This window comes from Petaurus breviceps, unplaced genomic scaffold (genome assembly GCF_028583685.1).
Source record: "Petaurus breviceps papuanus isolate PSGF00001 unplaced genomic scaffold, PetGlider_PUasm1.0 182, whole genome shotgun sequence".
NCBI classification, from domain to species: Eukaryota; Metazoa; Chordata; class Mammalia; order Diprotodontia; family Petauridae; genus Petaurus; species Petaurus breviceps.
The window spans coordinates 6,838,830-6,851,755 of record NW_027185786.1 but is presented as its reverse complement, the minus strand read 5'-3'; the positions used below and the strand labels follow the sequence as shown (position 1 = coordinate 6,851,755).

Here is a 12,926-nt window from a genome sequence, read left to right as displayed (position 1 = left end):
TCCCCATGACACCAGGGGGCCATTTAACCCTGGCCAGTGCCTTCTTTCCACAGTCGGAATACAGAGGGCCTTTTCTTGAGCTAATGGAAAATGTGGGTCAGGTCTGCTGCTAGTGCTGGGCCAGGCGCCAGCTGCTGCTCCCAGGCTGTCTTCCACTTGCCAGTGTCTTAATGTATTCTCCCAAGCAGCAGTCCTATTTAGGAATGTGCTTCCCCAAACAGTGGTGATGATAGGTCTCCACAAGGAACTAAGGCTTTAATCTGTCCCCTAAATAACTTAGGAGAACTGGGGGTAGATGACTAGAACCCATCTAGGAAAATACCTCCAAGCCCCCAGTGGTCAATACTGAGGCCAGGATGACTGCTAACAGAGCTGAGTCAAGGTGCTGAAGTTCCAACATACAGCAGCACAGAACAGACCCCAAAGCATTCTTGGCTAGCCCTGGAGGGAGTCTGCAGTTCAGATAATTAGAGTTTCTTAAGGTCCAAAAGGAAGTGGCCTAGTTCAGTTGTAGGCATTAGATGAACTCTGTGCCAGGAACCTAGACCACTGTCTTAGTCTTAACAAGGACAACAGCTCCTGAAGATGGGCTTTTCTTCCATAATGGAGCTGCCAGCAGGGTTCTGCCCAGGGCTGGGCCTTCTCAGGCACCTCCCACTCCTCACCCCCATCACTCCCGCCCAGTCCTGTTTTTTTCTTTCTGCCTTTGGCTTAGAGAGGAAGGAATTGGATATTAACCCTTTTAGTTGATGTTCTCTGCACTTCCTTGGAATTATTCTAATTTTACAGAGGTCAAGATACTATGACCTTCTAGAATGAGGCAGCAATGTAGCCAGGAACAAATCAGGGCCTTCACCTGCCCACCCCTCCACCTGCTGAGGGGCTGCTTGCCCCTAACACTGTACTTCTATTAGATAAATCCCTTTAACTATTACTGGTAGCAAGAGTCCATAATAGAGGTAGTACTGGCAACTGACAGCTAAGTCATCCCTGAAAAAATCCCCTTCCCAAACCAAGCAGGGCTGGGGGAAAGGAGAGGCAGAAAATCCAGCCCTGGGTCCCTACAGCTATTACTCTGTTCCCTAGGGCTAGAACCAAGTTGTGGGGTCTTCATCGGAACTTGTCAGCAGACAGCACAGATTCCAGAACCTATCTGCTCAGAGCTCTGGGAAGCCACAGACAAGAGTGTCCCTACAAGCTGGGGCTAAGACAGGAAGAAGGCGCAAACACCAAAAGGAAAAGCTATTAGTTTATATAGAGATATATAGATATTGATATATACTGTGTTTACATAGTCCACAAGTTAAATGCAGTATCCATAAGAGCATTAACAATAAAAATACAATCTGTGTAGCCAAGTACAGACTTAAAATGGTAAAACAGCAAAAAGATCTCACAAAAGGTACAAATATACAGTACAAATTGATTTATTTAAAACAGTTACAAAAAAGCACAACAAAATAGAGATTATCCTTAGAATTATTAATGCTTTGTTAAAGATCAGGTAGGATTAGAGGGTAAGAAACAGTATTGGGTGGGGGGAGCACCTGACTAGTTCTAAGGCTTTAGATACAATGCAGTTGGTTACATGTTAATTCAGCCATTACATAATGGGGATTATAGTGGAGGGATCGGTAATTTATCTACAGGGAACTCCTATCTAAACAGATCCACGGTCCTCTCCAGGTGTGGCCTTCTCTGGATAACATTCCCTTCCTTCCCATCTTCATCCCCACCTCACCCCCCACCCCCTTAAGGTGCTGTCCTGAAGCAGCTGGGCTGTACTCTGGTTTGGCCACAAGGTACCCTGTGTGACTGGGAAGGTTGCTGGGGACAAGCCCTGTGATAATACTCCAGATGTGCTACGATCCTCTCCCCAACATAACACGCATTCTCCTCCATGCAACACAGGGTGACAAGGAAGCTCAGGGTCCACTCACTCACACCTCATTACACCTCTACCTCACTGCAAACTCCCTGTCCAGGTAGCTTAAACCACCTGGTCAGCTTCCACTGAAGAAATCTCAGTCCCTACAACAGCCAGAAAGAAGCAAATGCTTGTGGTTTTGACACTGAGTAAAGGCACAAGGGCCCCTGCCATACAAACTGCAGGCGAGGACCTGACATGAGGCCACTGTCACTGCTGGGGGTTGCAGCTGACATGGCTTTGGGGTTACATGGACTTGGAGTTCTCTATCTACCAGGGAGAATCTGGGTTTAAGGTGAGAAAAAACAAAAAAAAAAACCTTTTAGTGTGAAAAGTGCATTTAATTACAACTGCTGCGGCTAGGGAAGCTCAGCAGGGCAAACTGCACCCTCGTCTCCTCCCGTTGCAGGTGCCCTGAACAGCCTGCAGGTGAGGAAAGCCCTGGCTCCACTGGGCCACAGGCCAATTCTAGAGGCGACTCAGAAAGAGCAGCTGCCGGCTACAGACCCACATGCTCGTTTTATTATTGCATAAGGAAAGAGGCCTGCCCAACCCCAGGGACAAGGAGGGGTGCCAGCCTCCCTGCAAGGTCCCAATGGGCTTCTCATCCCATCCAATGTGAGCAGGGGGCAGCCCTCCAGTTGTAGTGTTTGTGACTACAGTTTTTCTCATCTGGAAAGTATTGCAGCTTCAGTGTGAACAGGCATTCCCCTAGAGGGGTGGCCAGGAAGTCTCCCTAAAACTTTGGCCCTTGCTCTCGCCATTTTTAACCAATCCTTCAAGGTTCTCCGAGGTCAGTTAACTTTGTAGTCTTTTCTCCAATGGCCCCAGGGTACTTTTTACCACTCCAATATGATCTCCCAACTCTTCTCAATATGCCTGCTGTCTAGCGTGGTTAGGCCATAGCATCCTGCACTGTACATGCTGAAGGGTTTCTGCTACCCTCAAAGTCTCTGTGTCGGTAAAAACGTAACCAAACTGCCTTTGAAGACTTGAGTGCTTCGGCCCTCTCTCACCACTAGGCTGGCTCTAAGGGTCTGGTAGGAGAGGCCTCTGAGGATAGGGATGCAGGCCTGAACTTCTGACTCCCCTCTATTACCTTCAAAATCAGGCCACTAAAAAAATCAGAAAGGTTAAGAAGTCAATAGAAAAGAACATAACTGCACACACAACCAACTTATTTCTCCTAGAGGCAAGCAGGGAAGAGATGCTTGGAGCTACAAGTCTGATGCCAAGTGCCTGAGCCACCTTTTCTTCTTTCTTCAATTATTCCTACTATCCCTGTTTTAACCAGACAAATGACCTTGGAGGGCGCTATTGTTCCCTCCACAGCCTGAGTTTAACATTATGTGGCCAAGGGGACAGAAAGGTCTGGCGAGAAAGCAGCAGAGCAGGGAGTCAGCAACAGGGAGGACCTCAATGACAAAGCAGCACTCAGTGGCACCGTGACCAAGTGGGGTCAGGGGCATGGCACAACTCTGGCCGAGTCAGCCAGGTGCCTCTGGTGCTTTGGAGAGGGCCAGGAAGCTCCCTGCCCCGAGGTCTCCGAAAGGAGTACTGGGTATCCAAAGGTAGGGACAGCTGGCTCATCATCCTTTAACTTGACATTCTCTTCACAAACGGATAATGGCCCCTCTGCACAGTGGAGGAGAGCGTGCCATCTATCACAGCAGCACTTGGAACCATCCTCCCCCCTCCCCCCGAAGCCGCTTTCATCACCAGGCTCTGGATTATTCTTCCCCCACAAGTTAACTTGGGGCCTCTGGTCCTGCAGTCCACCTTCTACCAATTCCTAACCCCAGGGGTGTAACCTCCTTCCTTTAAAAATAGCTGCTCCTTCAATGCCTGCTCCACACAGGTTATCTCCCTTACCAAGTGCTGCAGTCTGAGAGGAAGGATACACAGAGCACACCGACGGCGAGAACAGAAGATGCCTCGGCAGCTCAGACCGACGTCTGCAGAGTAAAAGCCCAGAAAGTACTCCTGAGACTGTTCTTCTCCAAGACACCCAACCAGCTCATCAAATCAAGTAGTGCGTGGTGTGTGCTCGGCATTGTGCTAGGTACTGCACAGCTGGGGGGGCACAGACAGGGGGCAACAGCAGCAGAGAGGGCATGGCAGAGGAGTGGAGGGCGTGAGGTGAAGGGGCACAAAAAAGGACCCCATCTTCTGGGAGGAAGCGAAAGGAGCCGCTCTGAGTAAACTGTGTCCAACCCATGCAGGGAACCTGGGGCAGCTTTTGTTTCAGCCTCACTTAATGGAGGGAATTACAGCTGATGACCAGTGATGACTTCTCAAGCATCTCCTGTCTGCATGGCGTTGTACTGTACTAATCAGCTTTCCAGTAAAGAAAGCTGCTGCTGAGAAACCTGTGCAAATGGTATTCGCGGCATGCCATCTACTCGGAACAACCAGAAATGGGTGTCTCCTCCTAAGGCTTCATGATCAGAAAGAACTCATTAGACCACCTCCAGGCCCCAACTTAAGGAAACAAGGAAAAGCAGCACTCGGGGAGACTGGGGGATAGAAAGGAGGCAAAGATCTCAAATGCAGTACCAAGGTTCAGTGTTCATCAGACACAGGTAGCATTTGGTTCTTATTAGAGCTAGCAACTCAAGGAATTGGGGTCCAGTCTGGCACATGGGGCTTTACAAAGTGACCAGAGAGCTACTATCAAAAAGTGAACCTCTGGAGCATGAGACTGGCAACAAACAAGTCTCTCTGTTCTCCTGTGCTCTCTCTGGCTGGCCATTCTCAGAACATCCCCCAGGAGGTAGGTAATATTCATCCCCCTTTGGCAGTTGGGGAGAAAGTGAGACAGAGAGGTCATAACACTTGCCTAATGTCACTAAGAGAAAAAGCTGAGGTCAACCCTTGGGAGTTCATGGACTCGATCCTGAGCCAAGACATCTCCACAAAACACATGCTACCTCCTGGTCAGAGCTGGAATCTAGAACCAGAGAGAAGCTAAAGCAGAGTTAGGTGACACTGCCCTGAGTTACCTGGAATAAACGAAAATAAACTCATTCACCCTCTGGTGGCTCATGGAAGAGCTTGGCTCTCAACATTCCAGAATCCCAGAGGCCTGGCTGAAGCTAAAAGTTGTGGACATAACAACCCAGGGTTTCCAAAATGGAAGGCCAAGCAGAAATACCTGGATTTTTTTTTTTAAATACCATTTCATGAGGAACTTTCCACAACAGAGGCCAGAGGACTTTAGGTATTGGGATATGTGGATCAAGACAATTATCCCTCAACTTTAAAGCCCCTTCCTCATTAGTGTGAACGATGGTGAGAGGAAGCCTGAATACCGGATGAGACACAGGGGTCATAATGGAGAATATCAGCGAGTCTTGGCAATTCCAGTCCTTGGTATCGGCACCAATCTGAGGGATGGTCTCTGTCTTAGCTGCTCAGCAGCAGAAAGAACACAGACATGACGCCCAAGGACTCCCAGGGGATTTTTGAAATGGAGAGTAAAGTAAATGACAGTCAGAGGGGAAACCCAGAGAGTCCCTGGAAAATTAATGAGCTTAGTAGGGATAGATGAAAGTTTTACAGATGAGACTGGAAAGGTCAAGAGAGCCTTAGGAAGAGGCCCAAATAGAACGATTCTGCCAAAGGATAATACAGAGATGGGGATGTGCAGGCACTTGGGCACTTTAGCAGAGAAAGGAGAGGGAGTGCAGGTGTCTTAAGGAAAGCAATGGTACACTAATTTTTCAAAGACTCTCCATTACTGATTTAGGAATTCAGATGCCTTTGAGCTAGTCATAAATGATCTCAGCCGGCTGGACTTTGTTGAGACACATGCATTCCCCGAAGATCTGTCTATTTCCCTAATAGCTCTTTCCCCCAATGTCCTCCAGCTGACAGCTCTGTTCCAGAGTCAGGATTCTTAGCAATCCCTTCATTCTTGATCCTAGAGGTGCTCACATTTCTCTCCAGCCCTGAAAGTCACTGTAGGCCTTGTGAAAAAGGATGGGGGGGGGAGGGAGTGGAAGGTGATGAGGCCTAAACACAAGCTTGTAGAGGAGACTATGTTCCTTGCCCCCAAACCCAAAGATGACCATCTGTAACAAAATTACCCTTTAAAGTGCACATCTCTCAAATAAAGGGCCCTGGGATAGGAGCCCCTTATTCCAAAAAGGGGGCTCTCCCCTTCCCCCACCCCCAAAAGAGAAAAGAAAAAACTCCAGACAGTTTAACTGCTGCTACTCTAAGCTGTGTGTGGATCATAGTTTTTGGCTCTTACTTTCTGGCCCTCCCTCTGCTCCCTGCTCCTGATGCTGGACCTCTCTAAAGCAGGGACTTGGGCAAGGGGAGAGGAGGATGGGGAGGTGCCAGTGCTTGGGATACCCTATATCCCTCCCAGGCCTAGGCCAGCACCTCTGCCCTCCCTGACCCTCACTCCCCAATCTAAGCATTTTCTGGAGCCATCCCAGAAGGATGCCAAAGGTTGCTAAACATTACAAACCCTATGGCATGAGGCTGATGTCTCTCTCCTCCCTCCCCAAATTCCCATGGCTAAGAAAGTGGATTAACTACTCAGAGTGTGCAAATTCTCCACCTGCTCACGGTGAGACTCAGCTCTGGACTAAAACTTCGGTCCTGTTTGGGTGAAAAGTTCATTTTCCTGCATTAGAACGCCCTTCAATGGAGAGTTTCACCTCTTGTGGAATGAAAGAGGGACGGAGCAGAGTGGCCTGTGCTTCCTCCCCCTGCACACTGTATCTTTGGAAGCCCGTGGATGGCCAGCAGGACTGAGCACCAGGCTCAGGCTGGGAGGGCTCCACTGTGTGGGAGCTCTGAGCCAATGCCCCTTCTCCTGAAGGCTGGCTCTTCCTGTCACCGTCAGATGGCTCTCTGGATCCCAAGACTGTCCTCTCAGGCCTCTCTTGGGAGGGACCCAATTGGTCTGGGGGAGGGAAGCCAGCCTGAGAAACCGAGTTACTGTTCAAGCTCTGTAAACTGATAGAAATGCAAACATCTCCCACCTGTAGCCGGTGGCAAGGCAGAGAGAAGAGTTGTGCTGTCCGCCCAGGGCTACAGGAGGACCAGCCCTGGCCATACACAAAGAAAGGGTGTTCAGGGGGCACGTCAATGCTTACTTTGCTCTGTTGCTCCCCGACCACAAAATGCAGCATGACAAAGCCAGGCCACTGGCTCTCCTGAATGTCCACCACGGTGCTGGAGTCAATCTTCAGTCCCCCACTCACCTCTGCACTGCGCACAAAGTCTTGGGTCTGTAGATCCTCGACCCGCTTCAGCTCTCCTGTGGCCAACTGGATGATCGCACCTTTCATGAAGTGAGAGGGCAAGTGGGAAGAGGTGCTGGGTGGTGGGGTTGGCTCCTTGTCTGGGAAAGTGGCTCGAACCTGCATATCCAGACTTGATGTCACCAGGATTTCTGATCCCATGGACAGCAGGCCCTGCTCAGTACCAATGGGCACCAAATTGCCATTGGCTATAACCATCGCTTTGGGTAAAGGTCTATGTTTTGCCAGTTCTTGAGGAGACTGGGTATAGAAACCCTGGGCCTGGCTTTTCTCTGTTATTTCTACTGGGTTCCTAGCCAACCCTCTCATCTCACCCTGATGATCAGGGGCATGATGGGATAGATTAAGGGGGCTGGGCTCATCTTTCCTCTGAGTTGCCATCACTCGATAGTCCTGAGACACTAAAGTTCCGACCACTCTCTGGACCTCTAGGTCAGTATCTGGAGTCCCTCGGTGTGCCGGCACCGCCACCTCCATCCGCGGAGTCTGAGGACCTGAAAATAACTGTCCATCCACCACACATTCCACCACTGTTCCTAGGCCCTGACCATCATCCTTGTTGCTGGGGGGGTCCATGGCTTCACTTTCTCTTCTTACCATGTTCCGTTCCATCTGTCTCTGCCCTCCATTGGGAGTGGTTACATCTGGAACAGGCTGGACCTCATGTAGTGCAGGGGCAGAATCTGGGCTTGCTCCTGTTGGAGGGATTTCATGTGTTGTATACCCAGTGGGGAGCCGAGACATCTGATAGTAAATGGGCACTCGGCCTGGAGTGAGGTCCACTGGCTGAGTGCCTGAGTGATGCTGCAGCTGACCTGGTGGGGAAGTGGTGGCAGGGACTTTGTTGTAAGTATGGGCTGGAGAAGTGGTCTGGGGAGGAGGGGTAGCTCCTTCTGCCAGGAGTGAGGCATATGGCACAAAGTGAGGAACATGAGAGGTTGTGAGGTTGGCAGAAGGTGAGAGCAAAGGACTAGGGAGAAAATTGGGTGGCATAGCATAGGGCATAGTGTAAGGAGATCCAATAAACTGCAAAGAAGTAGGGGGAAGCTGAGCATAATGGATGGGGGGATAGTGGATTCCTGGATGCTGAATCAGTGATGATGCTACATTAAAGGCAGAGGGCAGAGGACTCATGTTCACCACAGGATGGAGGCCAGTTGGGGAAAATGTGGCTGGTGGCATGGCCACCTTGTACAGCATACCATATTGGTCCACTGTCAGACCAGTGATGGCCTCCACTCCATCACTACCAACACTCTGTCTTACTCCTGCCTGGGCCTGCCCAGTCACCACAACCCCCCGACACCAATCAGAGGCATCACTAGAGGGTGTGTGGTTGGTTGAGCAGCTGGTGGTCCTCCCCATATCCTCGCTGGTCACAGGGAGGTCTCGTTTCTTTGGTGGAAGGCATTCCTGACTCCTCTCATGAACAGGTTTCATATTGCTTTGTAGTATTCCCAGAGCCCGGAGGGGGTCGGCTTGCTTCTGGGGACATCAGAACAGACTTCTCTGTGATTTCCTTGTACCCCCTTCCACTGTTGACTGGGGCACCCACATCTGCTGGGGAACAAATCAAAGGCACAGAGAAATAACCTGGGGGTGGGCTCCACATGCAAACAATGGGGTGGTTCACCAAGCAGAAGAAAGTAGCAGGGCACGTGCCCAGAGAAGTCTGAGAGAGGAGAGACTTAGGTGAAGGGAACAAAGAGTAAGTTCTGAGCATAGCAAGGAAATATGATAAAAGGACAAATAAAAGCCAAGAGGGACACCACCCTCTCTGGCCCAGCCAAGACATATAGAAAAACCACAAAGCAAAAAGAACCAAGAGGAAAAGATTTAGTTGAAACATAAATAATCTGTGGGCACCACTCCTCTGAGGAGACCAACAGCTTCATTACAGTCACATCTCTGATGATGACCTTGATTGTTCACAGCTCTCAAATTCCCCTTCAGTGGGGACTTAAACACAGAATCTTTCCTGCTGACCCTCTTTCCTTAAACCTCTATCCTTTCTGATATCATAGACTAATGTGTCATTTCCCTCTCTTGATCCTATGATCTCATCCTCACTTCCTCTCCCTTCTCTTATTTGGTTTATGACTTCACCTATCCCCACCCCCACCTGGCTAAACTCTTCTATCTTGGATCACTCACCCCACCATCACCACTCCCTAGGTCTAGCCTACTTGTCTCATTGTCACCTTTTTTTCCCTTATCTGAAAGTTCCTTAGTTAACTTTCAAATGCCACCAACTTGGTTCTAAAAAACTGTCATTCCCCATTATGACTCAGAGCGACTCAAGCCCCCATATTCAGTAATTGGTTCCATATATAACTTAGATTTGCTTCTCTTCATCCTCAAAAGGTGCCCAATCTGCCTCTGGGCTAAAAGAACCTCAAGTTCCCATTCACATAGAAGCAATTTTTTCTCTCCGCCTGACTACCCCCCCCACCCCCCCAATTCTGGGTCCGAAAAACCTTACCACCTGTTTTCTTGATTCTCTTCCCTCTCCTTTTTCTTCATGATGTTGTCAATGGTTTCTTTTCATTAGAACTTTCAAATCTGTTGTAAGCTCACTTCCTAAAATACTAGTCCCCCTTTAGAATCATAGGCCTATTTTCTCATTTCATTGGAGAGTGTAGTTATAAAAAAAAAAAAAGAGCTTTCTCTTTTCCCTTTTTTTACTTAATCACTTTTCACAAGCATTTTTGGCCACCATCAATGAGAATCTTTTTTGGCCTACAAGCCCTTCTTATTAAGTTTGCTATCTATTCCTTCCAATTAATCTTCAGCCTTCAGGATATATTCTTGAAGGATGACGAGAGCTATAATATTGGGCTCTCTTCAGTTTTCCTGTTCTTACACCCCAGATACTATTCTGCAAGGAACCCAGAGATGCCCATTTTTATTACCTGAGCTTCCAGCAATGCTTCTGGGCAACTGTAATATGAAGCAGTCTCCTCCCGACTGGCTTGGTAGCCTGGAAAAAGGAAACAGGATAGGAGAAAAGAATGAATAGGACACTTTCATTTCTGACCCTTCCAAGAACCATCAGAGAACAGGTAATAGGAGAGACATAAAAAGTGAATTCTGCAGGTCTTTTAAGCAGAGTAGTACAGTGACAAGACAGTACAGGTGCACAATCTGTTAAAAAAAAAGTCATTTTTAAATCTTATGTAACTTAAGGAGCCTAATACAAATCAGGAGTTTAATTTCACTCTCTCCAATGTGATAGCCTTCTTGATTCTTTCTGCTCAGACCTTTTACTATCCTTTCACAGTTTCAATTTATATCCAGCATAGATATTCAGCAGGACCCACAGAAAAAATTCTCCAAGCCCATGACCAAACAAAAAAGACAAGATCAATTTCACGACTTCACCTTTGCCCCGAGATATGGAAAGCTAAAGCATGGAGGTCATTTGAATAAGAGAAGCACCAGGGAAAAGAACTATTAATATTTCTGGGGCAGAAAAGGAGGTCAAGAGGGAGTCAAGTCACTCAAAGAAGCTTTATTAAGATTTCCAACAAAAAAAAAAATTGGACACCAACCAGTCAGCCAATATCATTTGCTAAATGCCAGCTTTGTACAAAACACAATATCAGGTGCTAAAGAAACAAAACACAGTGCCAATCCTCAAGGAATTTACAGTCTACTAACTGGAGAAAGCCTAGAAGCACACACCCATTAGACTATAAACACACCCATCTAAACAGGCCACAAATGCCAAGTTCAGAAAGACAAGGGACTTGATTGATACTGAAGCAGGGTCAGTACTCTGAGAAGCTGCTGACTAATAACACAGCTTTTCAGTACATCTAAGTTTATCAGTGGAAGACATCAAAAAGACAGATAAGTCATCTTGGGTCCCAACGTCCTGGAAACCGAAGGCTTGTGGAGAAGCAGCCATAAATAGGGCATTAAGGCAGAATTCTTACGGGAAACGAACTGAAAGACTCAAGTAGCACTACAAATTCTTGGTCACAAAAACACAAGCCTCACACTGGAAGTGGTCGCCTATGCCCTCTCTATTCTTGGTCACAGCAACAGGAAAGCAGTCAGTCCTGGCTCAGGCAACAATCCCAGGTCACGCTATACGCACGGGCGGGGATCCATGCCCCCAGACTCTGAAACCTCCAGGAAAGCCCACTATACCCATTTTTCTGTCCCTGAATGCCGAGCAAAGTGCAGAGCACCGGCAGGACGGAGGATGCCACAGAAGTGACGAGGACACGGAGGGGACCAAGCCAAGGTGCGGGGAAGGACGACCTGACTCCCTCCCGCACGGATCGATCACTGATCGGAATCACGAACGTCTCGCTTGGGAAGTGGCTCTGGGAGAAGCGGTTCCAGATGGGACCAGGGGTGAAGGCGAAAGGGGAGCTCGGGGCTCCCCCCTGAGGCCCGCCCGGCCTGCTGCCCGGGGCACCCCGAAGGGCTCCCCGCCAGAGCCGCGGGTTCACAAACGATTGGGGGGGGATGGGTTTAAATTTCCGGAGGAGGGAGTCACAAGAGGAACCTCGAAGGGAGGGCGCCAGCTTCCTCGTTTGGGGGTCACAAAGCGGGAGGAGGGTGGGGCTCACAGAGGGGTAGGAGAATGGGGGTCGGCTGGGGGTCGCCTCCCGCCGAGAGGACAGCCAGATGGGGGGACCCCCCCTAGCCCCGGCCTGGGCCGGAGCGGAGCCCGCGGGGCTGCGGCCACTCGCGGCGAGACTCACCGGCCCATCTCACGGCGCTTTCTCGGCTCCTCCCGCTGGTGTCAGGGCCGTGGCCTGAGGAGCCGCCGCCGCCGCCGCCGCCGCCGCCGCCGCCGCCATCCCCGGCCCTGGAGCCGCCCCACACCCAGCGCCCAGCGCCCCCAGCCTGGCGCCTGGAGATGTCGTCACTGCATCCTGCCCCCGGCGCCCAGAGATGGCGTCACGGCGGCGGGAGGAGGGGGTGGGGCTGCGGGGAAGAGCGCCGGGCCTTATGCACCACCAGCTGGCCGAACCCAGAGGCGGCCGCGGCAGCGGCGGCTCCCCAGCGAGGCGAGGCTCACGTGGTCCTGTGCCCCGCCCCTTTCCCCCCAGGTGACCCTGACCTCGCTCTGACCCCACCCCTTTACAGTGGAAGGGCTGTGAGCGCACGTGGACCCCTGCCTGGGCCATCCTGGAGCCTTTGTTTGGGAGACCCAGGACCTCCCTGGGTCCTAGCCCGGTGCCCAAGTCCAGGAATCGGCCCCTGTTGGTTAAATCAAAGCCTCCTGCTCTGGGAGCAATAATCAAATCGATAAGGGCGTTCCTTCTGGGTGGGCGGAGTCTCCATCCCTGCGAAAACTCCAGTCTGCCTCTCCCTTGTATGTGTGGATTCCCTTCGGGGCGGGGACTTAGCTGCTTTCACATCCACAGATTTAAGACCATTTAAGACCCAGTGAACATCTGATAAATGTTTTCCACCATACGTCATTCATCCCTCCATCCATCCATACAACCATCCATTTCAGAATGTCTGAAAGAAGCAATGCAGTATAGTGCATACAGTCCTTCTGGACTTGCAGTTGAGGACCTGCATTCAAATTCCACCTCAGACACCTGGCTTTCAGCAACTCCCCAAGACTGTATATTTAAAGCACACCTTTCTAGTCCTTCTTCCCCAGCCTGGGCTTGAAATTCCCAAGCTGCTTTCCCCAGGCTACAGCTGACTACTTCTCATAGTTCTAGGAGCAAACCAGAGAGGTTGGA

The 12,926-nt window shown here is 50.0% G+C and overlaps 1 protein-coding gene across 2 annotated transcripts; it reads right to left on the bottom strand.

Moving 5' to 3' along the window:
- Positions 1–1,411: 1,411 nt before the first annotated feature.
- Positions 1,412–12,077, bottom strand: ATXN1L (ataxin 1 like). Of its 2 annotated transcripts, none has more exons than XM_069087709.1 (3): positions 11,925–12,077; positions 10,119–10,186; positions 1,412–8,766 (listed from the first exon to the last, which is right to left on the bottom strand). In XM_069087709.1, exon 3 carries the CDS (start codon positions 8,644–8,646, stop codon positions 6,556–6,558), a length of 2,091 nt encoding a protein of 696 aa, XP_068943810.1. In that variant the 5' UTR covers positions 8,647–8,766; positions 10,119–10,186; positions 11,925–12,077; the 3' UTR covers positions 1,412–6,555. The 2 variants fall into 2 exon arrangements, with proteins under 2 accessions (XP_068943810.1, XP_068943809.1); XM_069087708.1 differs by having other exon boundaries at positions 1,412–8,763.
- Positions 12,078–12,926: the final 849 nt, after the last annotated feature.